General features: G+C 34.1%; 1 protein-coding gene across 7 annotated transcripts; it reads right to left on the reverse strand.

The window, feature by feature from the left end:
- Positions 1-1,661: 1,661 nt before the first annotated feature.
- LOC107633823 (uncharacterized) lies at positions 1,662-27,767 on the reverse strand. Of its 7 annotated transcripts, none has more exons than XR_015902409.1 (4): positions 26,757-27,767; positions 26,324-26,543; positions 22,035-22,177; positions 1,662-2,305 (listed from the first exon to the last, which is right to left on the reverse strand). XR_015902409.1 is itself a non-coding variant. In XM_016337423.3 (2 exons), the coding sequence occupies exons 1-2, from the start codon at positions 27,534-27,536 to the stop codon at positions 26,388-26,390; spliced, it is 936 nt and encodes a 311-aa protein (XP_016192909.1). In that variant the 5' UTR covers positions 27,537-27,767; the 3' UTR covers positions 26,070-26,387. The 7 variants fall into 7 exon arrangements, 1 of the variants encoding a protein (XP_016192909.1); XR_015902406.1 differs by lacking the exon at positions 1,662-2,305 and adding an exon at positions 12,453-12,604; XR_015902408.1 differs by lacking the exon at positions 1,662-2,305 and adding an exon at positions 12,662-13,214.

Below are 27,767 nucleotides of genomic sequence, written 5' to 3' on the forward strand. Positions count from 1 at the left end.
CACAAAATATGCAAATGCAAAGATCAAGCAAGAAGACTTACCAAGAACAACTTGAAGATCATGAAGAACACTATGAATGCATGAATTTTCGAAAAATGCAAGATGCACATGCAATTGACACCAAACTTATAACATGACTCATGACTCAAACAAGAAACACAAAAAAAATATTTTTGGTTTTTATGATTTTCTAATTTTTTTTTTTGGATTTTTATTTCAAAAATTATATGAAAAAGAAAAAAAATAAGGATTCCAAAATTTTTAATATGAGTTCCAGGAATCTTGCATTCTTAGTCTAAAGCTTCAATCCAGGAATTAGACATGGCTCACTAGCCAGCCAAGCTTTCAATGAAAGCTCCGGTCCAAAACACTAGACATGGCCAATGGCCAGCCAAGCTTCAACATGCAACATAAGAGAATATACTGCTCATTACTTATCGAAGTAACTTGCCTCTATGTTGATGGTTTGGAAGCCTCAGTCCAAAAGAATTTAGACATGGCTTTACAGCCAGCCAGGCTTCACATGCTTCATGAAACACTAGAATTCATTCTTAAAAATTCTGAAGAAAAATATATAAAATTTTTTTTTCCGAAAACAGATGAGAAAATTTTGAAATATTTTTGAAAAAATTTTTTTTTGAAAAGAAAACAAAAAGAAAATTACCTAATCTGAGCAACAAGATGAACCGTCAGTTGTCCAAACTCGAACAATCCCCGGCAACGGCGCCAAAAACTTGGTACGCGGAATCGTGATTACACTTTAATTATGTAAAGTTCATTGCTCTTTCTTTCCCTGGAAATGGCGCCAAAAACATGATGCCAAAACCACGGTTCACAACCCCGTGTAACTGACCAGCAAGTGCACTGGATCGTCCAAGTAATACCTTACGTGAGTAAGGGTCGAATCCCACGGAGATTGTTGGTATGAAGCAAGCTATGGTCACCTTGCAAATCTCAGTTAGGCAGATATAAATTGATAATGGTGTTTTCGAATAATAATTAATAGAATAGGGATAGAAATACTTATGTAATTCATTGGTGAGAATTTCAGATAAGCGAATAGAGATGCTTCTCGTTCCTCTAAACCTCTGCTTTCCTGCTGTCTTCATCCAGTCAGTCTTACTCCTTTCCATGACTGGCTTTATGTGATACATCACCATTGTCAACGGCTACTTTCGGTCATCTCTCGGGAAAATGATCCAATGCCCTATCACGGCACGGCTAATCGTCTGGAGGCTTCACCTTTGTCAATGGCTTCATCTTATCCTCTCAGTGAAAATGATCAACGCACCCTGTCACGGCACGGCTATTCATCTGTCAGTTCTCGATCATGCTGAAATAGGATTTACTATCCTTTTGCGTCTGTCACTAACGCCCCGCAATCGCGAGTTTGGAGCTCGTCACAGTCATCCAATCATTGAATCCTACTCGGAATACCACAGACAAGGTTTAGACCTTCCGGATTCTCTTGGATGCCGCCATCATTCTAGCTTACACCACGAAGATTCTGGTTAGGAGATCTAAGAGATACTCATTCAGTCGAAGGTAGAACGGAAGTGGTTGTCAGACACGCGTTCATAGGGAATGATGATGATTGTCACGTTCATCACATTCAGATTGAAGTACGAATGAATATCTTAGAAGCGAAACAAGATGAATTGAATAGAAAACAGTAGTACTTTGCATTAATCCTTGAGGAACAGCAGAGCTCCACACCTTAATCTATGGAGTGTTGAAACTCTACCGTTAAAATTACATAAGTGAAAGGTCCAGGCATGGCCGAATGGCCAGCCCCTCTGATCTAAGAACCAGGCATCCAAAGATGGTCAAAAAGACTTGTAAAAGGTCCTATTTATAATAAACTAGCTACTAGGGTTTACATGAGTAAGTAATTGATGCATAAATCCACTTTCGGGGCCCACTTGGTGTGTGCTTGGGCTGAGCTTGAGTGTTGCACGTGTAGAGATCCTTCTTGGAGTTGAACGCCAGTATTTGTGCCAGTTTGGGCGTTCAACTCTGGTTTTGGATCCTTTTCTGGCGCTGGACGCCAGAATTGGGCTGAGAGCTGGCGTTGAATGCCAGTTTGCGTCGTCTAAACTTGGCCAAAGTATGGACTATTATACATTACTGAAAAGCCCTGGATGTCTACTTTCCAACGCACTTGGAAGCGCGCCATTTCGAGTTCTGTAGCTCCAGAAAATCCATTTTGAGTGCAGGGAGGTCAGAATCCAACAACATCAGCAGTCCTTTTTCAACCTCTGAATCTGATTTCTGCTCAAGTCCCTTAATTTCAGTCAGAAAATACCTGAAATCACAGAAAAATACACAATCTCATAGTAAAGTCCAGAAATGTGAATTTAGCATAAAAACTAATGAAAACATCCCTAAAAGTAACTAGATCCTACTAAAAACATACTAAAAACAATGTCCAAAAAGCGTATAAATTATCCGCTCATCACATACGTGGAAGTGTAAATTTTTCCAACACGCATACGCGACATACTCCCGCGTACGCGAGCACGTCTGGCTGAACCAAACGGCCGCGTCGCATGTACCCTGCGTACGCGAGCCTCCCAAAAATGCCAAAAGCTGTTAAGTGTTGCAGAATTTGCCTTTCGCACACCAAACTTCCGACGTGCATAAATTTTTCGTTTTAAAATATTTTCATCCGTTCTTCGAACGGTGTACTCATTCTAGACAAATTTTATAAAAATTAGAGGTCTGGACGACAAGTTATGACTCGTTGAAGTTTATCAAAAATTAAAGAATTCATTAAAATTTCAAACCTCAACTTTCAAAACATATTAATTTTAAATCCTTTCAAAACCAAAACCAAATCTTATCATAACAGCATCATACCCTCCCAAATCATATTTCAATCCTCCTTATTCACTCCATAATCTATCAATTCACCATTTTCATCAATTTCAATTCAATAAATCAAGTTCAAAACACATTTCAATACTAACTCAATATTTCATCATAAATCCATATCATCATCAAACATCACATAGTCTCATCAACTTCATCATTCGCTACAATTACCATCAGTCATACAACATATAATCCAACCACTCAACTCAACAACATTAATAACAAGTACTCATATGTTCATTAATCAAATCAACAACCGACTTCAATCCAAACTTATCCTATGGTCATCTAGCCTAAGTTTTCACAAGATATTATATATTAAATACGAGAAACCTAAACCATACTTTGGCCGATTCTCGTAAGGCTCGGAACACTACAATTATCACCGTTCCGCACAAATCCACAGCCCCCAAAACCTCTCCGAATTGAATTCCAGCCATCAAGGTCCAACACTCAAGCTCCCAACTTCATCAATGTGTTCCAAATCAATAATATTCAATCTAATCCCACAACATATCATTATAAACAATATTCAAGCTTGATAATTTACAAATCAACAAGGGACTTGGGGTCCTTACCTACTCATGTCTCAACTGAACAAAACCCGCTAATTCTTGCGAGCTAATTCGAATCTAAAATACCAAAATCATATAAATTCTCAATTTTCACACCCCTCAAATTCGAAACTGTAAAGAAAAGATTTGGGTAATAAAAAGTGAATTCCTTACCAAATTATTGAATGGGTTTCGTAGAGGATTCCGAGACGAACGCGTGGCTATTGACGGTTCGTCAATCAAAGCTCCGGATTGAAAGTTATGGCGAATTGAAATCTAGCCAAGGGTTGGAAGCTTTTGGGAATGTTCTTCCCCCTCTTTGCTGAACCTTCAGCGTTTGCATGTAGAGGAGAGAGAAAATGAGCTGAGCTCATGTATATAGTGGGTTGGGTTAGGTTCGGTTCGGGTTCGATTCATTCAGTTTGGTCCGTTCGGACTAATTTTGGGCCAAATTCTTTAAAATTAGTGTCAAAATTCTTATTTTAATTAATTTTACCTCACTCAACTATAAAATTCTATCTTCTAATTTCTTGGATTAATAATTAATTTATTCACTAATTATTTACTAATTTTATAGGTTTTATACGATATATTTTAAAAAATATTATTTTCAGCGATTAGTTTTATTTCGATGAGTCAATTTCGAGTTTTGAAGTAAAATAAATGATAATATAATTTATTATTATGTTATTAATTTATTTTACATGCTATAATTATAATAGAGCCTAGATAATAATATTATTATTATTATCAAGTCCGATATTTGCCGATATAAGTAATTATCGGTATTTCTTGAAAAGTTTAGAGTTGCTAATATTTTATCAAATATCTTTTATTCTTAAGTTTCTAATGTCATTTATATTAATAACTCATGTATATTTAACCCTATATATATTATTACTTATGTTTTAACATATTCAGTTTTCATAATTATTCGTTTACGATATTTATAACTTGAGTCAATTCCGAATTTTGAAGTAAAATAAATGATAATATAATTTTATTATTATGTTATTAATTTATTTTACATGCTATAATTATAATAGAGTCTAGATAATATTATTATTATTATTATCAAGTCCGATATTTGCCGATATAAGTAATTATCAGTATTTTTTGAAAAGTTTAGAGTTACTAATATTTCATCAAATATCTTTTATCCTTAAGTTTCTAATGTCATTTATATTAGTAACTCATGTATATTTAACCCTATATATATTATTACTTATGTTTTAACATATTCAGTTTTCATAATTATTCGTTTACGATATTTATAATTTGAACTGCTGACTCCGCAGCTCCAGAAACTTGACACCTAGCCACTATATTATCATTAATCATTATCATTGCCATTAGTTCCATTCAATAGGCCGAAGCCATTAAGGGAACCAAAGGAAAAGAAATTGAAAACGTGGCTTGTATGCATGTGTATATATATATAACCAATGACACCTAATGATGCTTTAACCACCACAAATTTTCATTCATTACTATTATCCCCTAATCATCTCCCTTTTCCCTTCATTCACCACTGAGTTAGAGCTTGAAAAAAAAGAGAGAAACTGAGAGTGCTCTTATATGAACCGTGACCTCCCATCAATTTTTGGCTCCGATTTCTTGTGATCCGTAACTTCAATAAAAAAAAATTTAATCTGATAAAAATGTTCGTATCTTCTTCCTCTACACGTTGATGTCATTTTTGTTCGGTAAAATTTGATGGTGACGTAGCTCCCTTTCCCTTTGAATTTGGCTAATTGGAGTTCTAGGAGGCATAAACGATTTCTGACGTTTTCTTCTTCAGCAGTTCGGTCAAAAAGCTTCTCCGGAGTTTCTGTTGTTTTGATTTTGTACGTGTAAAACTCGCAAAATTAATAAATAATTATCCAATAAATTAATTATTATTTAAAGAAATTAGAAACTTAAATTTTATAGTTTAATGAGGTAGAAATAATTAAAATACAAAATTTGACACTAATTTTAAAGAATTTAGTCCAAAATTAGACCGAATAGGCCAAACCGATTAAACCGGATCCAAACCAAACCCAAGGCCCAACCCAACATCACATTAGTGAATGGCTTCAGCCACTCCCTCCCCCCACATTATGAGTTTCACGCTAGAAACATAAAGGGAGAAGGGGAAGAACTTCAAACCCTAACCCCAAGTTTCATCCCATCATATCTTTCAATCCGAAGTTCCGATAGTCGCACCGTTTGTGATCACGCGACCACCGCATCGAGCTCTACAAAACTCGCTAACCAATTTGGTAAAAAATCTATTTTTTTATCCAAACTTCCTCTCTTTATTTTCGAAATTCATAGGTTTTGGAATTGAAATTTGTGATGTTTTGCCATTTTAGGATCAAACTAGCTTGAGGAGATTATTGGGTTTTGGTCCCATAATACTTGAGAAAGGTAAGAACCCTAAACCCTCTTGTGGATTATTGAGATTGTGAGCTTTGAGATTGATTATAATGATACATGTGGAATTAGATTGAATTATGTTGGTATAAAGTCCAATTGGTGGTTGAACTTGTGGAATTTGAACCTTGGGAGCTGAATCTTATGATTGGAGAGGAGTTGGAGCCTTGGACGGTGGTGGAACAGAGATAATTGAGGTGTTTTGGGATTTATGAGGAATCGACCAAGGTATGATTTTGGTTTCTCGTAGGTAATATGTAATGTCGCGTGAAAACTTAGGCTAGTTAACCATATGATAAGTTGAACTATGTAAATTGTTGATTATTAGTGATTAATGATGAGAATTGTTGAATGGTTGAATGAATTGATATGTTGACATGTTGTTGTATATGATTTGTATATGAGGGTTCGAGATATTTATGAATGGTGAATTGAGAATTGAATTGTGTAAGGTGTGAAATGACTGAGGAAGGATAGAGAGGTAATTGGTATTTAGGAATTGGTTGGAACTGTATAAAAGTGGTAAGTGATGAATTGATTGTGAACATGTTAAGTTTGTTATAGGAATCGTGTTGATAGATGTTATTGATGAGCATTAACTTGAAGTATATTAAATTTAGAACCTTGAATGAGTTGAGGAATTGAGAATTGAATAGTTTAAATGGTTGAATGATTGATTAAAGGTTGACGAGCATTTGGTATTGATTATGAGTGTTTTAGAAGTGTTTTGGTTGATAGTGGTTTGGCTTGAAAATGAGAATTTGGAAAATAGAGGTTTATAACTCTTTTGGCAAAATACATATTTTTAATGAACTTCAACGGTCCATAACTTGAGTCTCGAATTTTGGATTCGAGTGGATTTTGATTCAAATTAAAGACAATCTTATGAGCTTTAAAATGGTTTAAAGTTTGAGAAAATTGGAATTTTATAAAGGAAGTTATGAATGCCAGAAGTTGGGTGTAGAAAACTGAATTTTGGCTAAGTTGCAGAAAATTGGAAGTTCTTGTGTGTGCGTGTGTGTGTGCGCGCGCGCGCGCTTACGCACAAGCTGGGAAGGCACTCTGTTGCGTGCGTACGCACAGCAAGTATGCGTATGCACAAACCCTGTTTTTCACATAAAACTATGTTTTTCACCGTTTGACCTTCCCAGCAAACCTGTAAATCTCCAAAACTACTATTTTAATAGAAATTCACTATTTTTGAACTATTGACTATTCCTCTAATTTTTCAAACCTCTATAGTTACTTTCTAAAGTCCCTAATTTAGTTTTTAATCTTAGGGGGGGAACCTAGAGAAGTAGTTAACTTAACGGTGAGGGAAGGTTTAGAAATAATGATTTGTGGTTTGGGAAGTACTAAATGCCGAGATTATATGAATGAAGATAATGAAATGGGGTATAAAGTAATGAGGATAATGACAACGAATTATTTTGAATGAAGTAAAATACTATATGATGACGAGAATGAACTTGATTTGAAATTATTTTGTGGAGATCGTGGTTATTTACCGCCCACCAGATTTGATATGAAATTATTTTGTGGGGATTGTGGTTATTTACCGCTAACATGTGTTCTGTTTTCTAATTGAAAACGTCTATGGGGATCGAGGTGGTTTATCGCTCACATATAGTGGGGATTGAGGTAATTTACCGCTCACAAGGTGAGGATCGTGGTACTGTACCACTCATCAGTTTTCAAGAGAATGATGCCTGGGTTAGCTACCGGACATGTCGAGTTAGCTGTATAACCGACAGATGAGACTCATCAGCCATAGGGCAGGCATACATCATATGCATATGTGTGTTTTGTTTGATTGTGCATTAATTGGGTTTGCCTATGTGATTATTATGCTTACCTGCTATATTTGCTACCTGTTGTATCTGTATCCTACTTGTGTTTGCTTTGTTTGTATTGCTTGTCTGTGCACTGGAGTTTTAGAGGATTGGAGGAAGGCGAGAAGCTGAGGGAATAAGTAGGATTGAGTTAGACTTAGAAACCTTAGATAGCTCACCTTGTATTATGGTTTTAAACTTTAACTTTAAGCTTTAAATCTAACTGTTGGAGTTCTAGGATTGCCTCTGGCTTTCCTGGGACTTTACATATTATGTATGTGGGCACCATTATCATGCTAAAAACCTCCGGTTCTTATTCTATACATATGTTGTTGTTTTTTAAATGTAGGTCGAGATGCACCTCGGTGAGCGTCTGGAGCTTCTTGTGGCAAGCGGAGTTGGTCCTTTCGGGGATTTATATCTTGTATTAGGCCATGTTTATATATATGTACTTAGACTCTCCTTTTATGTATTTTGGATATATGTATATATGTATATGCATTTATATTCCGGTCGGCCTTGCCTCCGCAGGTCGAGCCCGGAGCTTGCTATTCTGTATTTTGGTATTCTATCCTTTATATATTTCATGTCTTATCCTTATCTGTTTTCCAGTTTTACACTTTCAAGTGTGACGCGCTTTTCTTTTTGCGGTTTTTGCTTAAACTTTTTTTCAAGGCTCCTAGTTACACATTTTCTTCAACTATATCTATACATATATTTTATTTTTAGAGGTCGTAATGCCTCACCGCCTCTGTTTTATAAACTTAAACGTAAAGCTCTGTGTGGTAGAGTGTTACAGTACGGAGGTAGTGTTTTGGTAAATTTTCACCGATTAAATTTATATTTGATAAGTGAATTGATATTGTAATTGATCATTGATTGAATTTGCTTGAGATTATGTTGAGTTCTTGTGAAACTTTAATAATTAGTGATTGATGATGGTTCGTCCAGGGAGGAGCAGCCCAAACTGTGATGCATCGACGAAATTTGGGCTATCACAATTTTAAAAATTAAGTAAAATTTGATGAGGTTTAAGTGGCTAAGTGATCATATAAAAGTTACGACGAATCGGTAACCGTAAAACTCAAGAACGGATTAAGATTTAAATTTAAATTTTGAAAAGAAAATAAGAAGCATTTTGTTTCTTTGTGAAGAGAAGAAATAGCCATGAATAATTTTTTTTGGGGATATAAATATATTTTTATGAAAATATTGATTTTAATATTATAATTATATAAGTTTTTCAGATATTTTGGGTAATAAATAAAGTTCGGAGATAAAACGGGTATTTTATAAAAGTTCAGGGTTATTTTTATAAATATGAAACAAAAGGTGAAGGTTTAAATATAATTTTATAAAATATTGAGGTCAAAAATAAAATATTAAGGAGTTCGTGGTTTAGAAAGTAATTAATAAAAGTTTGAAAATAAGATTTTATAAAATAAGTTTTTAAGAGTATATAAATATTATTTTAAATATTTGCTTAAAATTACTCATTTACATTAGAGTAAATTATTATTATAATTATTATTTATCAAAGATATTATATTATAAGAATATTCTTATATGTATTATGAAGAATAAAACAAAGAGTAGTAAATAGAGTAATCTTAAAAGTTTTAGAGAACACTGACTTAATTAAAGAATATTATGATTATCTTTTCATAAAATACTTAGTGGATGATGAGAGAATAGTGTGAAGATAGTTTGAACTATTAAAGATAAATAAGTAAAAGACTGAAGAAAAAGAGAAGATAAATCGGCACGTGTGATTATGGGGAGGTCACGAGAGGGTGACGATAGTATGGTTATGTTGCCGAAGGATAAATGTTAACAAGCCGTGGACTTTGTATGTGAATGATTATGTAGGGACACCCATAATTATGGAATGGCTTCCAGGAGAAAGGGTCATATGCTTCAGCTGGAGAATCAGCGCCTGCAAGTACTTGCAGAGGTCATGTTCGATATACTTCAGCTGGAGAATCAGTGCCTGCAAGAAGTAGAAACTTGCAGAGGCTATATCGCTGGAATGCCTTATCCGACTTGCGAGTTGGATTGCGTCAAGTGCGGGTCAAAACCGACAAATGAGCTCATTACCTGTGATAGGACTAGGCATACATCATCCTTGTTTGTGCATTTGCATTTTACTTGATAATATGAATTATTTGTGATTCTCTTCTTGTGTTTGTGTATTCCTTAATGGTATTCTGAAATATTGTGACTGGTTATTTCTCTGTGATTCTTGTATATTTGACAATGAATTAATTGAACTGTGACAATCCTGACTTAACTGATTACCCTCGACCCTACTAAGAACCCCCAGTTCTTACCCCTTCCTTCCTTCCCCATCAGATGTGATCAAAATTTCCTCTGACGATGACAGTTGATGCTTGAGAGCTGAGAATGAGGCTTTTGGGAGTTTTTATGTTCGTCTAGCTTTTGTGTTTAGTCTCTCACTTTTGATTAGACTCATTGAGAGAGTAGGGTGTGTATAGTTGACTAGGCTAGCTTTTGGGCACCAGCTTAGGGGCTTCTTATATGGACCAGGGCCCAGAGTGTTGATTATGTATATAGTAACAAGATGTGAAGGGCTGTACGCTAACTTATGACTTGTATGGCAGTATATATATATATATATATATATATATATATATATATATATATATATATATATATATATATATGAAAATAGTATGTATGATGTATATTATCTCTATCTCTGATGTTTGTGTTATTTAATCATACTTATTTAATTATTTCAGTTTTTTCAATAAATTCGATCGCGCGCTAATACAATTACAGGCTCAATAATAAATACTTAGTTAAGTGTTAAGAAAGAAAGTTAGTGACGCTTGATTTTCAATATAATCATGACATACTGAAAATTGGGTTGTTACACCATTCATGATTCCTTAAGTCCAAGACCAAATGGTATACAATTTTATATGATGAGCCCTCACCAAAATACAGAAACTTTTTATATGCTTCTTTCTCCTAAGACCAAATATGCATACTACACTTAATTAATAAGAGACCTAGCATTCTAGAAAGCTTAAGCTAAAACTCTCAAATTGAAAACCAATGGCATTCAAGTTCAATCCTAACACCATTCTTCTACAATCAAATGACCAAAATAAACAAATTTTCTTTCCAACAAAATTAAAAAAAATTACCAGTGTGTTGTCTAAAGTGACATTGAGGATGAACTTGCCATTAGGGGAGAACTTGACAAAGGAAATAGAAGGGTTCTCATCGTCAATGAGAGTCTTCATACAGTGGCCAGTGGAAGCATCCCAAATACTGCAGAGCCCATTGTAATGTGCTGGAAGGACCTTAAGGCACATACCGGACTTAACGTCCCAAACCCTAATGGTCTAATCGATGGAACCAAAAACAATGACGTTCGATTGAGGTTGAAGTTAACACAAAAGACGTAGTTGATGAGGCCATGGAGGATTTTGATGAGGGAACCAATTGGTATGTCCCAGAGGCTCAGGGTTTTGTCATCGGAGGTGGAGACCAAGAAGCGAGAGTCTAAGGAGAAAGTCAGATTGGAGATGGCCTGCTCATGGCCCTCATATTCCTCATTGTGGACAATAAGGCTCAGCCAGTAGTGATAGAGGAGCTGACTTAGTGCGTGCAAAACTAACTATTATATGTGTGGAGTTAGTTATGCTGCAACTAGCTACTGCTTCACTTAGTTTATTGCAGCTAGATATTTAAATATTAGAGTTAATTAGCTTAACTTGAGTTAGAAGTTAACTTAAGTTTGTTAGTCCTAGTTAGAAGTTAGTTACTATTTTTTATTCTGTATATAAATACCTTTGTGTAACTAAATTAGATGGGATTCATCCATAATTCCATTCTTTTATTTTTTTTATCTTTGCATGTTCTAACCGTTCTCTCTTTCAACTCTACTCTATCATCGTCATCAACTTTGCACTTAGAGCATGAGTTTTCTCATGCATCAGCAATAGTGTCAGCTCTTGGACTCAGAGCCTGAGTTGGTGAAGGTGTAAGTGTGGAGGGTCTTCTCTATTGACGTGGACACCAGAAGATGGCCGTTCAAGAAGAGCTTGACAGCGAAAATGACGCGCTTCTGTTTGGTTAGGGTTTGTGAGAGAGTGTATGCTTGAACGATTCTGTTGGCTTCGTCGTCATTTTTTTTTAAATAATCCTTAACTTGGTCCTGATCTGCTCAACTTAGTCTTGGAAGTTTCATTTGTCTCCATTTAATTTTCAAATTTTACAAATATGACTCATGTTAGTCTTTGGGATAATTTTCAGTGCACAAATGTTAACGGAATGCTGACATAGGCTATTTGTGGGTGTAAAACAATATCCTAAATGGTATTTATTGAAACCTTTTCTCTTACATCAAGTGATATAGTGTCTTGTGGGCTATTTGTAAGAAGGGTATTCACGGATCGAATTAGTTTGGATTTAATTGGTTCAAGTTGGTTTGGTTTTGTGTTTTTTCAAAAATGTTATTCGTACACCAAAATCAACCACTAAAATCAGCTACCAATGTATTTTTGGATAAATACATATGTGGTTTAATTTATTTTTAAAATGTGTTTGTATTCTAACATGTATTTTATACTGGTGACCGACTTTAGTGTACACATAGTATAGTCGGTTTTTTTTTTTTTTTGTATCAGGTCAATTCAGTTTGGTTCTGATAATTGGATACTCAATTAAATTAAAATTAAAAAAATGAGAATTTTTTTTGAATTTTTGTAAATATTATAAATATGTAATATCAATTAACAAGTCAATAATAATAATCTAACAATAACAAAATATCCATAATAATCCACAATTATAGCCAAATACATAAGAAATTGCCATAATACATAAGTTACTGGAGAGGATTTGCTTCTAATGATAATGTCACTAGTAAGATTAGTTTTTTTTATTGTACAGCTGCAAAAAAATAACAGAACATCAGCCACAAAATTTTTTTCTTTATAACAACAGACCAACTTTTTATGACACAGATTTTTTATAACAAAACAATCTCAAATTCTCAAAACAAACCAATTTTTTTGTATAACAATTTAACAACAGAGACCATAATTGAACAAAAAATATTAAGAGAACTTAACAGATACCATAATTAAACAAAAATAAAGATCATAATTAAATAAAATAGAGACCAATTTTTTATAACAACAGAAAAACTCACAGGCTCAGGCAAGCAATAGAGGGAAAGACAAAAAAAACCGAAAGCTTGTTGGAGACGAAGACCACGCAGCATAGAAGATGACCACCACACACCGAAGAAGACAGCCACCACAGATCGGAGGAAATAACAACCACGAGGCACTGTTGACAACTGGACGATGCAAGCAAGGACGACATACGTGAGTCTAGCCTGGCCGGAGACGATGACGTTGCTGCTGGTGACAGAGGACGGTTGCTGCCTTGAGTGAGTGATCTAGTGCCTAGCTCCTTAGGAGAGAGTGATTCTCTCTTGTGGACCATTGGACCATAAGACTTTCGGCGTTGAGAACCTTTGTATCCGAGAGTAGACCTGTCATTCAAGAGCGAATTACTTTACTATCAGCCCAAGGATCAGGACAACCTCTTGGATATCTCACTTCGTGGCTGCTCTTTACGCTGTCCCACCATTTGGTGGTGTGCGGATAAGATATATCCGGGAAAGCGCTTTTATAAGTATGCTATCCTTGGCAACGATATTTGTATCGCCGACTCAAAGGTCGCAGAAGTCTACCTATCTACACTTAAGGATTTAGGTGTGACTATATCACTTCCTAAGTCTTTAGTGTCAGATGTGGGTGGCGCTTAGTTTGCTAAGAAGTTTAGGTCTATGACCGTGGTGGGGAGGGAAAGAATACGCCGATGAGGAGGGACCGCTACTGTGAGGGAGGGGGAGTAAGAGATCACCGATTTGCCGCTTGAGTGAGTAAGTGACAGTGTGAGCTCAGTTTCAGAACCAATTTAATTGGTTTGGATCGGGTTTAGATGGGTAATCGGGTTATCCAAACCTGTGAATACCGCTAGCTATTTGAGCATCAAAACCAAAGCGATGTTGTTTTACAAGTTCAATCGTGGCGTCTGGTTGTCCATGTCAGCGCTCCATTAACATTTACGTGTCGGGATTGTCCTGAGACTAATGTGAGTCACATTTACAAAGTTTGGAGACTAAATAGAGGCAAATGAAACTTTAGAGACTAAATTGAGACTCACATACAAATTCAGGGATTAACTGAGAATTAACTCCATTTTTTTGCTGTAATTGAGTGCTTTAGCTACTGTTCGTCAAATAAAAACTTTGGCTTTTGTTTTCTTTTCTTTGAGCGTGAACTACTAAAATTGTCTTATTTTTTAAGACAGAAAAAAATTTATTTTGTTTACGATAAAAATATCTAATGTTAAATATATGTTTTTTTAAAAATATTATAAAAATTAAATTTTGATATAATTTTTTGTAAACATAATTAAAAATGAGACCATTTATGCTTAAAATAAAATCTGGTCAATTTTTTAATAACTAATTTTTTTGTATTTTTTATTAATAACTAAGAATACTTTTAAAAAAAATCTAGAGATCAAATTTTTATCTCAACTTTTTTGTTTTACTTTTAGAAAAATCTAAGAACAAAATTCATTTGACACCTATAAATAATATTATTATTTTTTATTATATTTGTCGCATATTATAGTATTTTAAAAATATTTTTGCCATTATGAAAAGTGAGGTTATTTTTGTTTGTATTTTTAAAAACTGGGTACAGTTTTAATAATTTACCCTTCTTTTGATTATGTGCAGTATAGCGAGTGATGAATACACTTCAATGCTTTTTTTTATCAACAAAGATGTACTACATTCTTTATTGATTAAAAAATTGCAGTTTTATATTTATTAAATTTTATTCCATGGCTATTTAGATTTTAGAATTTATTGTTTAAACTTCAGAATTTTAGGATTTAGTTTAGGGTTTATAATTTAAGATTTAAAATTTAAATTTTAGAGTTCAAAAAATATCATTGTCTTTATTTTTTTTCAAAACGCGTTAACATTTGCGAGCATAGAGTTTTGGTCTTTGGCTGGGAGTTATTATTTCTGTGGTAATTATTGTATATGCATTCTTGTGTTTTTGTTCAACTATCGAGAAAAAAAAGAAAAAAAAATCTTAGTGTTTTGATCTATGAAAATATCAAAAGTGAGAGATCCTAATTGCAAACAACATAGAAAAGCAAAATACAAATTTATTACATATTTAATTAAGTAATAAATTGATTTGGTGCACAATTAAGGAAGGAGAAACAATCATTTGCACCCATGAATTCTTTTACGAACGTTAACAAAAGTATCCATTATACAAGAAAACTAACGTTATACCCATGAAAGATGGGTTTCATATGACAAAAGTATCAAAAAAAAAAAAAAGAAATTTTAGTGTTTTGATCGTTGAAAATATCAAAAGTGAGAGATCCTAGTTGCAATTTGCAAACAACATAGAAAAGCAAAATACAAATTTACTACATATTTGATTAAGTAATAAATTGATTTGGTGCACAATTAAGGAAGGAGAAACAATCATTTGCACTCAGGAATTTTGCAAACGTTGACAAAAGTATCCATTATATAAGAAAACTAACGTTATACCCATGAAGGATGGGTTCCGTACGACAAAAGTATCAAAACCCACTTTTTGTTGATTTTTCAATAAAATTTCTAAACTACCACACCCTTTATCTTCAACCTTGTGAAGGTACCAGAGGCTCTTCAGAAAAGAGAACGGGAAGGCGAGTTGAGAGAAATCAGAGAAAGAAGAAGAATTTAGAGAACTCTCATGATGTATTGTTGAAAAAATAAGGAGTACATTATGAGTATGCACCTTGTTATTACATTGATACATGCCTTATATAGTGGTACTAATTAGTCACAAGTTTAGCACTACTATCCTCATTTAACTACTTTCTCTAACTGACTAACAACCCTATTACACTTAGCACAAACTACACTTTATCTCTAATATCCCCTTCAAACTGAGGAAGGTTGTCAAACCAACCTTAGTTTGGTTCTAAATCTCACAAATACATCATGAGACAACGGTTTTGTAAGAGTATCCGCAATTTGATCAAAGGAAGGAATATGCATAGCATGTGCCTGCTGCTGAATCACCCTGTCTCGAACAAAGTGCAAGTCAACTTCGAAGTGTTTTGATCTACTGTGGTGGATTGAATTTTGACTCATCAACAGGGTGCTTTGATTATCACAGAACAAAGTAGGTGTTGTACCTAGAGGAAGATGCATTTCAAATAGCAACTTCTACAACCACATGGTATCCATCATGGCATCAACCAATGCCCTAAATTCTGCTTCAATGCTAGACCTGGACACTAAAACCTGCTTTCTACTTGATCAGCAAATAAGATTCGAGCCTAGAAATACACAGTATCCTGTGTGAGATTTTCTGTCCACCGGATCTGTTGCCCAATTAGAATCACAAAATGCCAAAATTCTAAAATTCTCACTCTTATGAAACTCTAAACCCATGTTTGTTGTCCCTGCTGGATATTGCAAAATATTCTTCACAACCTTCCAATGTTGCTCTAAGGAAGTGTGCAAAAATTGAGAGACCTTGTTCACCGTAAACGCATTGTCCGATCTTGTGATGGTGGCGTGTTGTAATCCACCTACCACAGAGCGATACAGCGATGGCTTATCGAAGACTTACTAGATGTATCAAGTTTGAGAATGTTCATCATATAGGAGTGGGCATAGGCTGAGCATCAACCATGTCAGCCCTCATGAGTAAATCTCGTACATACTTAGACTGCTTAAGCACTAGGGAGCCTATGGCTGACCTCTTAGCCTCAATGTCAAGGAAAAAACTCATTTCTCCCAAATCCTTGAGTGTAAAGACCTTGGTCAAATCAACAATCAGCTTGTTCACTTCACTTACAGTAGTACCTATAACTAGAATGTCATCGACATATGCTAAAAGATAGATTATGGAGAATGAGGAATGTTTGGCAAATAGACATGAATCAGAGGTGGTGCTTGTGAAACCAAAGCCCTCAAGAGTGCTCCTCAACTTCAAAAACCAAGCATGGGGAGCTTGCTTGAGATCGTATGATGTCTTCTCAAGTTAAGATCGCTGTCAAAACTGTACCCTTCAGGTTACACCATTGTTGCCTTTCAGTGTGGCAAAGACAAGGCTTGAGCAACTGAGGATGGCTTGAATTTTGTGAGATTTGGTAATGCAGATGTAGGAGATACGGGTGAGAGGGTGGCATTGTAATTTGTGAGGTTCTGATTGGGTGATGGGAGATTGGCTCTCTTGACAAGTTGTGATTGTGGCAGGATTTGGTGAATTGGTTCGTGGTGTTGGTGCTACTGAGATTGGCAAGGCTTCAGGAGGGCATTCTGGTTGCTTGTTGGGTAATGCAGGGACTTTGTTAAGGGTAATGGGCATTATTGTAGGTTGAGATATATAGGGTATTGATGCCTTTGGGGTTAGCTTTTGACTAAAGAACAATGACTAATATGGAAATTCAGACTCATCAAAAACTACATGTCTTGACACACAGAGTTTTTCAGAGGGACATAGGCATTTATATCCTTTGTGATGTGGTGAGTATCCCAAAAAAAGATACTTGTGGGTCTTGAAATTGAACTTATGTTGCTGATAGGGTCGAAGTTGAAGGAAGAGAATCCAAAGACCTTAAGGAACCTATAATCTGGAGTTCTATTGTTCAAAAGCTCATATGGTGACTTATACTGTGTAGTGACAGATGGCAATAAGTTAATGAGATAAGTGGCAGTGAGACAAGCCTCATCCCAGAACTTAAAAGGCATGGAGGCTTGTGAGAAAAGTGTTAAGGCAGTTTTTGTCACATGTCGATGTTTTCTTACGCCTTTTCCATTCTGCTGATTTATATACGGACAATTTAGTCTATGTGCAATCCCATGTTCAATCAAAAATTGTGTGAAGGAGTGTGAGGTGTACTCCTTGCCATTGTCTGTTTGAAGTGTTTTAATCCGATGACCAGTCTTATTATCTATTAACAGTTTATATTGAATAAATGCGTGAAGAGCTTGACTCTTGTTTTGGAGGAGGTATAGACAAGTATATCTAGTTTTAACATCAATAAAAATTATATAGTACCTAAAGCCTGAGCTATTGACAATAGGTGTTAGACTCCATGTGTCTGAGAAGACTAGTTCTAAAGGTTGATCATAAACTGTTTGAAAATTTGAGAAGGGTAAATTGTACAGTTTATCCTGACAGTAAGCATTACACAGTAAGTCATTTGATAAAAATTTGGTTTTATTTATGCATCCAACATTACAATTTTGTAAGACTCTTTCAACAATTCTTGTAGAGGGGTGGCCTAACCTTTTGTGCCACATATTGAAATCATACACTGACTTATCATTACAGGTAGTGTTTACATTATTGGTACTGCCTATTATTACAAGACTAGGACCTGAATTCAAAGGACTGAGATTGCAGACTCTATGCAATGTGGATGTGTGAGATGTTGCATCTGATTGTGCTGTTTTTGCAAGCACTCTAATATTCTCAAAGTGGTATAATTCTCCTCTAAGAGACCCTTTTAACAGAGTTCTCTTGGTCTCCTGACATTTCACAAAACAATTAAATAGATGAAGCTCAAAGAAGACATGATTGTCAAGAGCTTAGCCATACTAATGAGGTTTTTGGTGATGGAAAGCACATGTAGTAGATTTAATAGTTTAAAGTAGTGGTAATTAGACTTAGCAAATAGTATGGGTTTGCCAATGCTATTTATGTTTATAACTTGGCCATTACTTGTTAACACCTGATCTGTTCCTTCATACTCTGAGCCTGCAATCATATTATTTGCATCAAATGTCAGATGATATGATGCACCAGTGTCCAGGTACTAGGCTTGATTTGTGAGAGATGTTCCTGGCTGTGCTACTGCAAGCATAGCTCTAGCTTGTTGATCAGTCTGTGGTATGTGAAAGGAGGATGAAGGTGGAGGTGGTGCATTTGTCACAGCCTCATGAGGATTCTGGAAGTCTTGATTAAATCTATGGTAGCATTTCCATAGTCTATGTCTAAACTTCCCACAAAGATGACATTGCGGCCTAGAATTGCCACAGAAACTAGATCTTCCACCTCTAAAACCTCCTCTTCCTCTAAATTTCCCTCTAAATTTCTTACCTCTTCCTTGAAATTGATGCTGCTGCTGGAAGCTTGATTGATACTCTTGATAGTTATATTGTTGATTTTGTGGCTTTTGATCGATACCCTGAGCTAAATTGACTTGTATTGTTCCTATTACAGTTCGTTTAAACCTTTCAACTAATTTTTCTTGAATTACTAGCAGTGATTCTACCTCACTTTCTATTATTTCATCAGATTTGGTATTAATCATAGTAATAAATGCACTATACTATTCATTTAAACCTTGAGACACTGCTTCAACAAATTCTTCACTCAAAAGAGGTACACCTAGGGCAGATAGGACATTTGTTACCTTCTCAAGCTTGGTCATGTAATCAGCCACCGATCCTTGCAGTTTTATAGTCTTGAGTTACGTTTTGAGCTGTTTCAATTTAGATTTCAACCGGTTTGCAAAATAATCTTCCAATTTGTACCACATCTCACATGCAAATTCACAATTTGCTACTTGACTTGTGAAGCTTGGATCGATCAACGCAAATAACCACAACACTAGGAATTGATCATCCTATACCCAATCGATGAACTCCTGAGCTCAATTTCTTCTTCGTGATCTTCATCGGTCTTGTATCGCTTCAGAATCTTCTTTGGATTGAGATGCTCCTTTAATCTGTTTGATTTGATGAATGCTAGTGCTTGACACTTCCAAGGAACGAAGTTATCATCATCGAGCTTGAAAGAGACGGTGTTTATTGTCGCTCGTGCAATAGAGTTTGCGAAAGCTTGGGATTTGCATGGAGTTGCCTTGGATTAAAACCTGAGAGCTCTGATACCATGGGAAGGTACCAGATGCTCTTCAGAAAAGAGAACAGAAAGGTGAGTTAAGAGAAAATAGAGAAAGAAGAAGAATTTAGAGAACTCTCATGATGTATTGTTGAGACAATGAGGAGTATATTATGAGTGCACACCTTATTTAGAGGTTCAGATTGTGTTATTTAAAGGTTCAGATGAGTCATCACAAGTTCAACGAGTCGTTGCTGTCACTGTCCAAAACTGGTGCAAGCTCCACCTTGGGATTTGGGGAAGAAGAGATGGTGTGGAGTTGAGGTTGAAGATAAAGGGTGGGAATAATTTGGGAATTTTATTAAAAAGTCAACAAAAAATTAGGGTTTGGATACTTTTGATGTACGGAACCCATCTTTCATGGGTATAAAGTTAAAAAATAGTTGTTTTTTCGTTAAGGAATATGTACTTTTAAGGGTGTGTTTGTGAAACACGTTGGAGAGGATAAAAGTGCGTTTCAGTGCTTTGAACGCTGTTCTTTGATGTTTGGCAACTTTTCTTCTCTCAATGCCAACGTGATTCTGCATCCCAAAAACTCGTTCACTAGAAGCAAGAAATTATAGCTTCTGCGTTTACTCAACGCACGCTTAGGTTGTTTAGGTTGTTGCTAGTTATTATTGGTTTTTCCATAATTTTTTTTATATAAATACTGAGAATATTAAAACAATTATTTTAATTTTTGTGCACTGTTTACTATTTTAATTTTTTATAATATATATTATTGTTCCTATTAAAAATGATAAATTAAATAAAAAATTAATTATAAAGAATAATAAAAATATAACTTGTAAAAAATTAGAACCTAAAATAATAATAAAAATAAGATTATTAAGAGTACTTAAAAAGAGTACTAAAATATATTATTTTATATATTATTTTTAATTTAATAAATAAATATTAATTTTTATTATAAAAAAATACTTAAAAAGTTGTCAATTTTTATATGTTATTTTTAATTTTATAAATAAATATTAATTTTTATTATAAGAATAAAAAATTATAATATATTAAAATAGAGTACTATAAAAAATAATAAAAAATATATAAAAAATTAAATATATTTAAAAAAATAATATTATAATTTAATATTATATTTTTTTAGTAATTAATTAATTATTTATCTAGAAGTGATTTTAACTAATATTATCCAAACAATATTTATTTTATCAAAATCAATTTTAGTAAAAATTGCCAAACACAAATCATATTGGCACAAACTCACTTTTAACCAAAATCAATTCTACAAAATCACTTCCATTCAAACTCCAGTTTGCCCAACGTGAATCCAAACATACACTAAATCACTTTGTATTTTAGTTCTACCAAGACCTTTTGCTAATGACAAATGTGCACTTTTCAATTATAGGATGTGAGATAAACTCCATCATGTATAAATTTAATCAAGAATCAGTATGTTAAAAATGACATAAGAATATTTAAGAAGCAATTTATATTTGTGATTTTATTTACAAACTTAATTCATATAGGATAGATATTATTTTTAACTAGATCAAGAAGAAAGTAATGAAGAAACTACAGTATTGAAAGCGTTTTTTACTGTTAGCCAATGGACGGATGTTTTATTGAAGGTTGTTGCTTCAATTATTCTAATGTACATGCTAAACTGTTTTCAGTTACCGATTCTTTAATTGATGAACTATACAAGATTATGATGCAATTTTGGTGGGGACAGCACTATAATGAGAAAAGGATGTAGTAGATTAGTTGGGATGTCATGAGTAGACCTAAAGCACTGGGAAGACTTGGATTCAAAGACCTCAAGGCATTCAATCTGACTATGTTGACGAAATAATAATGGAGGCTGAGCACTAAGGAACACTCCTTACTTTTCAAGGTTTACAGAAGCAGGTACTTCAATATTCAACTTTTATGAAGGTGAAGATTAGTTCCAACCCATCGTAAGGTGCTTGAAAAGGATATTAAATGGTAAATACGAAGAGGTGAAACTATCAAAATCATGGAAGATCCCTGGTTTGATGATAACCCTCCATTTAACATACACCCAATCAACAAATCCTACTCTCATCTAGGTTAAACAACTATTTAAGGAAGATTGAAGGTGAAATCAGAACCTAATCCAAAGCAATTATCCTATAGAGGTGGCGAGAATAATCTGCCAAACCACTATAACACAAACAGAGAATAAATTAATTTGGAGCAAGGAAAAAAATAGGTTATATTCAATATCTTCAGGATATGATGTTGCATTCTACTTCTATCATGTTCATGAACAACAGTTAAATAACGACTTAGAGACAGAAAATTCTGGAAAATAATTTGTGAACTCAAATACACTCCAAAAATTAGAGTATTTCTATGGAAGTTAAGTCACAATGGCTTACCTCTCATGGAGAGACTCCACTCCAGATTAGCCCATATTCTGTCGATTTGCCAATGATGTCACCAACACCCTAAATCGGCTTTCCGCTGTTTCTTCACATGTCATTAGCAGCAATCTAGACAAAACTCAAATAGCACCTTGTTCCTGCAAATCAACATTACCAACCGCCATGGAACAAGCTTCAATTTTATTAAATTAAAATAACAAAGCAAGAATCTTCTTACCTAGTTCGCATACACACTTTGGGAGATTTGGCTTGCAAGAAATCTTCAACTCTTTAAAGGCAAATGCTTAACACCTAAGAAAACTGGCTCTGATAGAAAAATTAGCTCTAGAGTTCATAAACCATCCGCTTCCTTCTTTGTGAATATTCTTCTTCTTTTCTTCTTGAATATGCTACTTCTTTTCTTTTTAGCTTTTGTTTGTTTCGATTATTGTTCACTCGTGATTAGGAGACTCCCATTTCCTATGTCTTGTTGTCCAAGTGTGGACCAATATTTATTTCTTATGGAATAAAATAATATCTAGCTTTAGTTAAAAAAAGGATAGATGTTATTTTTTTTTTCTCATTTTTTTTTATTTCATACTAAATATTTGAGGATGATAGGTATACGGATGAAGTGACATAAGAAATTTAATTGGATTTAGTTGGTGTTCCAAGTAAAAAAATGATCCGAAATGAAGTAAAATAGGTTGAAGTAGCCCATAATGTGTATGATGATGAATCTGTTTTTGCTCTCTTATATCTACTTGGCTTTGAAGAAACTATCAAAAATGAAACTCTACATAATGAATCTGTTAGGTGTAATAAAATCCAAAAGAGTAAGGTTGCAGTAAGTCCTAATGTCACAATAGCAGAAAAAAAAGTACAAATAACCAAAACCTAAAAGAAAATTAAGAGTAAAAATTGGTGCTATAGAGCGTCTGAAGGATAAAAGAATTACTACGAATATTTCTAGAAATAAGAGAGCTATAAAGAAAAATCAACAAAAAGAGAAGCAAAATTGATCCTCACCAAGAAGAAAAGAGAGGCTATATAAGGAAGGAATCATAGTAGCGATGGAGAGGATGTAAAATTCAAAGATGGGCTCTCAAAACTTAGAGAATGGGAGCTCAGTTGAAGTTGAGCTGCAGAGTGAAGAAGCAGCATTAGTGTATCTTAGAAAGGTGTCAGTCGAAAGTGAGAAGATTGAAGAGTTATCCATCAAAACTAGTTCAAGAGGGAGAAAGAGGGTTGGCTAAAGTCAAGAAGGTGACATCAAATAAAAGCTTCATATACTTGGAAAAGTGAACAGCTATTGCATACTTGCCCAAAAAGCATAATGTGGTGCAAGTAATCTTGGTGATTTTCCTCTGTTTTGGTCGAGATGAATAACATTTATTCACGTGGACGGCAATGCTAAAGGTTTGACTGTTGTTATTGTCTTTGGTACTATTATGTGGGTGTTATAATGTTATATTTGTTAGAGATAATTGCTTATGTACTGTTGTTGATCTATGTTTTGTTATTCTCAAATGTTTTTTACTGGCTTTTAAGCCAAAAGTTTCTCCTCCCTTATTCATGGGTGGTCGAACTTTCAGTCTTAAATTATCAAAAAATAAATTGAGACATCTATCGTTAAATATAATGTTAGGTGTTTATGGATTAGATCCGATTCGCATATTCGCGGTATTTATCCGAATCCAATTCAAAAGTTTTCGAATGTTGATCCGATCCACATACTAAAAGGATCGGATTGCAGATTTTAGATAGGTATCCGCATATCCGCGGATTCGCAAAAAATAAATAAATAAATATTCTTTTTATGTTTCATTTCAATTATTAATTATCATATATATTGTATTATTTTGTTTTTATTATTTAAAAAAAGTATGTTTAATAATATTTTAGGAGTAAACATGTTTAAAAGAGTGTAAAAAAGAGATTTTATAATATTTTTTAATAAAAATAAATTTTTAAAAATATTTTTATATTTTGTAGATATATCCGATATCTGATCCGAACTTAAAAATTGTGAATATTAGATCTGATCCGATAATTTTAGTACAGATCTAATCTGACAATTTTAGTGTAGATCAAATCGAGATTTTGGTCATTTTCGATCCAATTCACATTCATCCCTAATAAACACTTCAATAGCTGACAATTGCCAATTGTGTTAGACTTGCATTCCATTTGAATTTAGTCTTACTTTTTTGTGAAAGAAAAATAATTTAGAATCCTCTCTATCATTTTAATTATTCTCTTAACTTTTAAACAAAAAAAAATTGAATTTTTGTTTTTGATGTTTTTAAAAAGTAACATGTATATTTGAATCTTGTACTCTTTTAAGTAGTAGAAAGATGCTTAGAAAGATAGATTAGGGTTTCTAATCGTTACTTTTTCTTTTAAACTTTTTCTTTTAAAAGTATATTTTTATTTATTATTTTTTGTCATATCTTTTAATCTAATATGTTAAGGATTAATTTACTATGAATTTAAATATTTAAGAATTTGTTATTGGCTAATAAATTACTACATGCAAAAAGTGAGATTCAAATCCAAAATATTTATTTAAGCAAATTAACGAATTAACCAAAAAAATTTTGAAAAATAATTAAAAAATAGTGTAGCCCAAAGCGCAACTGAAAGTCCAAAAGGAATTTTGCCAAACAAAAGAAGTTCATAAGGAAAATGAGCATATTTCGTATAAGGAGCCCAATATATGTGTAACACCCAACTTCAGGAAGTGTCAATATCTATATACCGAAAATACATGAGAAGCGCGGTTAAGTAGAAAGAGATGGTTAACCGAGTGTTGAAGGTTGATCCAGATATAAGAAACTAAGAAAGTTTTAAAATTTTGAGCGAATTGTCCCACTTACAAATAGGAAAAGTGAAACCCCCTTCTCTCTGATCAGTGCCCAATCACTCTTATTTTTACTTAGAGCTAATTTCACTTTTGTAATTGGATACAATTTAATTATACACATTTTATTTCAGAAACAAATTATAAAGTAGGGTTTAGCTAATCTGGATTTTTAAGACACATGATAAAATTATTAATTAATTTTTTTTTAAAAGAATACAAAACTTAAATTTTCAATATATTTATTATATATTTATTAAAATAAATTATTTAAAATTTTCTATTACTAACAATCTAAACTTATGTTTTCTAACAATCTTAATTTATGTCTTCTATATACATGTTAGCTAAATCATATAAAATATTCCTTGTTACGTATGCCTTTACAGATTTCGCATTAGAGACATCAATTAATTAATTACTGAATGAAGTGGAAACCGAGTGCCAAACCCCACTGTTGCAACATGTTCCTAGTTATCCGGATCCGTGATGGAATTTTCAATTGTTCTGTTCTTGCATTCACTATATTCCTGCGTTTTATTTTATTTGAATGTTAAAACATTTTTTTCATTTTAATAATATTTCACTATACTTTAAAATGGGGAGTATGGTTTTCACCAGAAATGGGGGGAGGGGGGTAAGGTAGAGTGCTTATTTATTAAAGTGGTTATTTCTGTTCTGTTACAACCTCAATAAATTCTACATATGTGGCATATTTCTTTTCTAACTAATTCTATCCGGTAAATAGGCTAAAATTGAATGGGATGGACCCCAAATCCATTTGAAAATTTCATGATTTTTGCATTGAAGGAGTGTGTGTGAGAGAGACGTAAGAAGATTACTAACTAGACAAAGATGATCACACCCCCATACGACCTTTCATCACTACGAAATTAATGAATTGCAATATTATATTCCTCCCACACACCAATCCTTTTCTGATTGGCCAAATCGTTATCTATGAGGTGCTAATTTTCTCTTTTAACATTCGTGTTCAATTATTAATGTTTGATTTATGAAGGTGATAATTTCTCCCTAGCAAAAATTGGGGCCGACCAACTCAAGTATTCAACGTGATTAGTCAACATCACGTGTTCCCCTATGACTCACTAAACAATAATATGCTCAAGTGCTCAACACAAACATAAACATTTGAATGAAAAATGAAGAAAGGATGAAGACAAATATGCAATCAAATTTGATTTCGTTTTAAAAAAATTCAACTAGATAGATATACAACAGTTTGGTTGTGGCACTATGCAAGTAATTGTAAAATTGATTTCTCCTATCAACCACATTAATTAGTTACGCACAATGAATTCATTAACATTTTCAGGCCTCATCAGAATTAGACAGAAACAAGACATGAGAGTAATAATCTATGATATATCTTTGAAGAAAAAGCAATGTACAAAAAGAGAATCCTGCTACTCTATCTAACCTTTTTTCCTTTCCAAGATGTTGCATTGCATCAGCAAAAATTCTTCTGTGTGTTGCAGCTTCTTTCAGTTAACCTTTTGAACAGCGGTCTTAAACAAGAGGATGTACAATTTCTGATCCATTGAGAAATATAGGAACCCTCCAACTGAATGTGTCACATATGACCCAAAACTAGTCCCCACTATACAGTGCCATGCTGGCCCATACACCCCATCAAATTCCTGCTCAACATTTTCAACCGCTTCATTTCATTGACCAAAATAATTCTCGGCATTCTTAGCATAAAAGAGAATTACACGTGTATTGTATTTAATTAAGTAATTTCATATCAACAAAAATAATATTAACAATATTAATAGTGATCTAAAATAAAGATTGAACAAAATATTTTATACCGTCAGAATTTAACTCAAATTAAATTAAATAATATGCACCTTTTTGAGGGAGAGTGCAAGGGTCTTGGATGTGAACTTTTCCATGCTATCAAGAGTCTTTCTGGCACAATCAACGGCGTGGATCTGCATAAACGGTGGCATATCAGCTGACACCAATTTTACACCGTTGATCGCAAATACATCTCCTAATTCAGCTTCTGAGGGTCCACACATGGACCTCCTTCTTCCGCTACTCACCGAAGAAACCACACAGCTTCTTCTCTTATCACCATCACCGTGTCCTTCTTCTTCTTCTTCTTCTACAGGATTCTTTGACTTTTCAACCACAGAACTCTTCTTCTTCCTCTTCTCGTTCTCGTTCTTCATCGCCAACAAACCGTGAAGTTTCGATTTCTGTGGCTTCTTCTCCAATGAACTTCTCTTAGCACCCTCTTTTTCAACCTTCGGTGCAAGTTTATTGTTACTGGAGGCGGTGTTCGGTTTGAGAAGCGAGAGCTTGGAGGAGGAATCAACTATGCAAGATGATGTCATGGATTTTGCGTGTGAGAGAGCGTGTTGTTTGGTTTTGTGAGTGTTTGGACCCAAGTTTAGGCTTGAGAACTGTTTCGCCATGAAAGAAGAATGGTTATTAGGTCTAGATAGTTGTGCTATGAGATCTGGATTTGGTTTCGGGTACGGAAAAGGGACGGCGGCGGCGCCGGCGGTGGCGGTGGCGGTGGTGGTGTGCTTTGCCTTTGGCGGAGCGGTAACTGTGGATGATGAGGGATTGTATTGTAGAGGCGCCGCCTGATTCCGCCGCTGAGTGGGGCGGTGCGCCATGTTTGTAAGGAAAAGAATATGAAGTGACGATGTTACCCTTCTTTTTTATTTATATTAAGAAATATATATTTATATATAAAGTAAATAAGAAAGATATTCAGGTTTCAGATAGTAAGGTACATAGAGTCATAGATAGATATAAATGTATAGAGAGAGAAGGAAAGGTTTGTAAAGTGAGAGTGGGGGAAGAAGGAACTTGAAAGGGATGAATGAAGAAAACAAAATAGGGGG

This window comes from Arachis ipaensis, chromosome B1, assembly GCF_059453495.1.
Source record: "Arachis ipaensis isolate K30076 ecotype BB chromosome B1, ASM5945349v1, whole genome shotgun sequence".
NCBI lineage: Eukaryota > Viridiplantae > Streptophyta > Magnoliopsida > Fabales > Fabaceae > Arachis > Arachis ipaensis.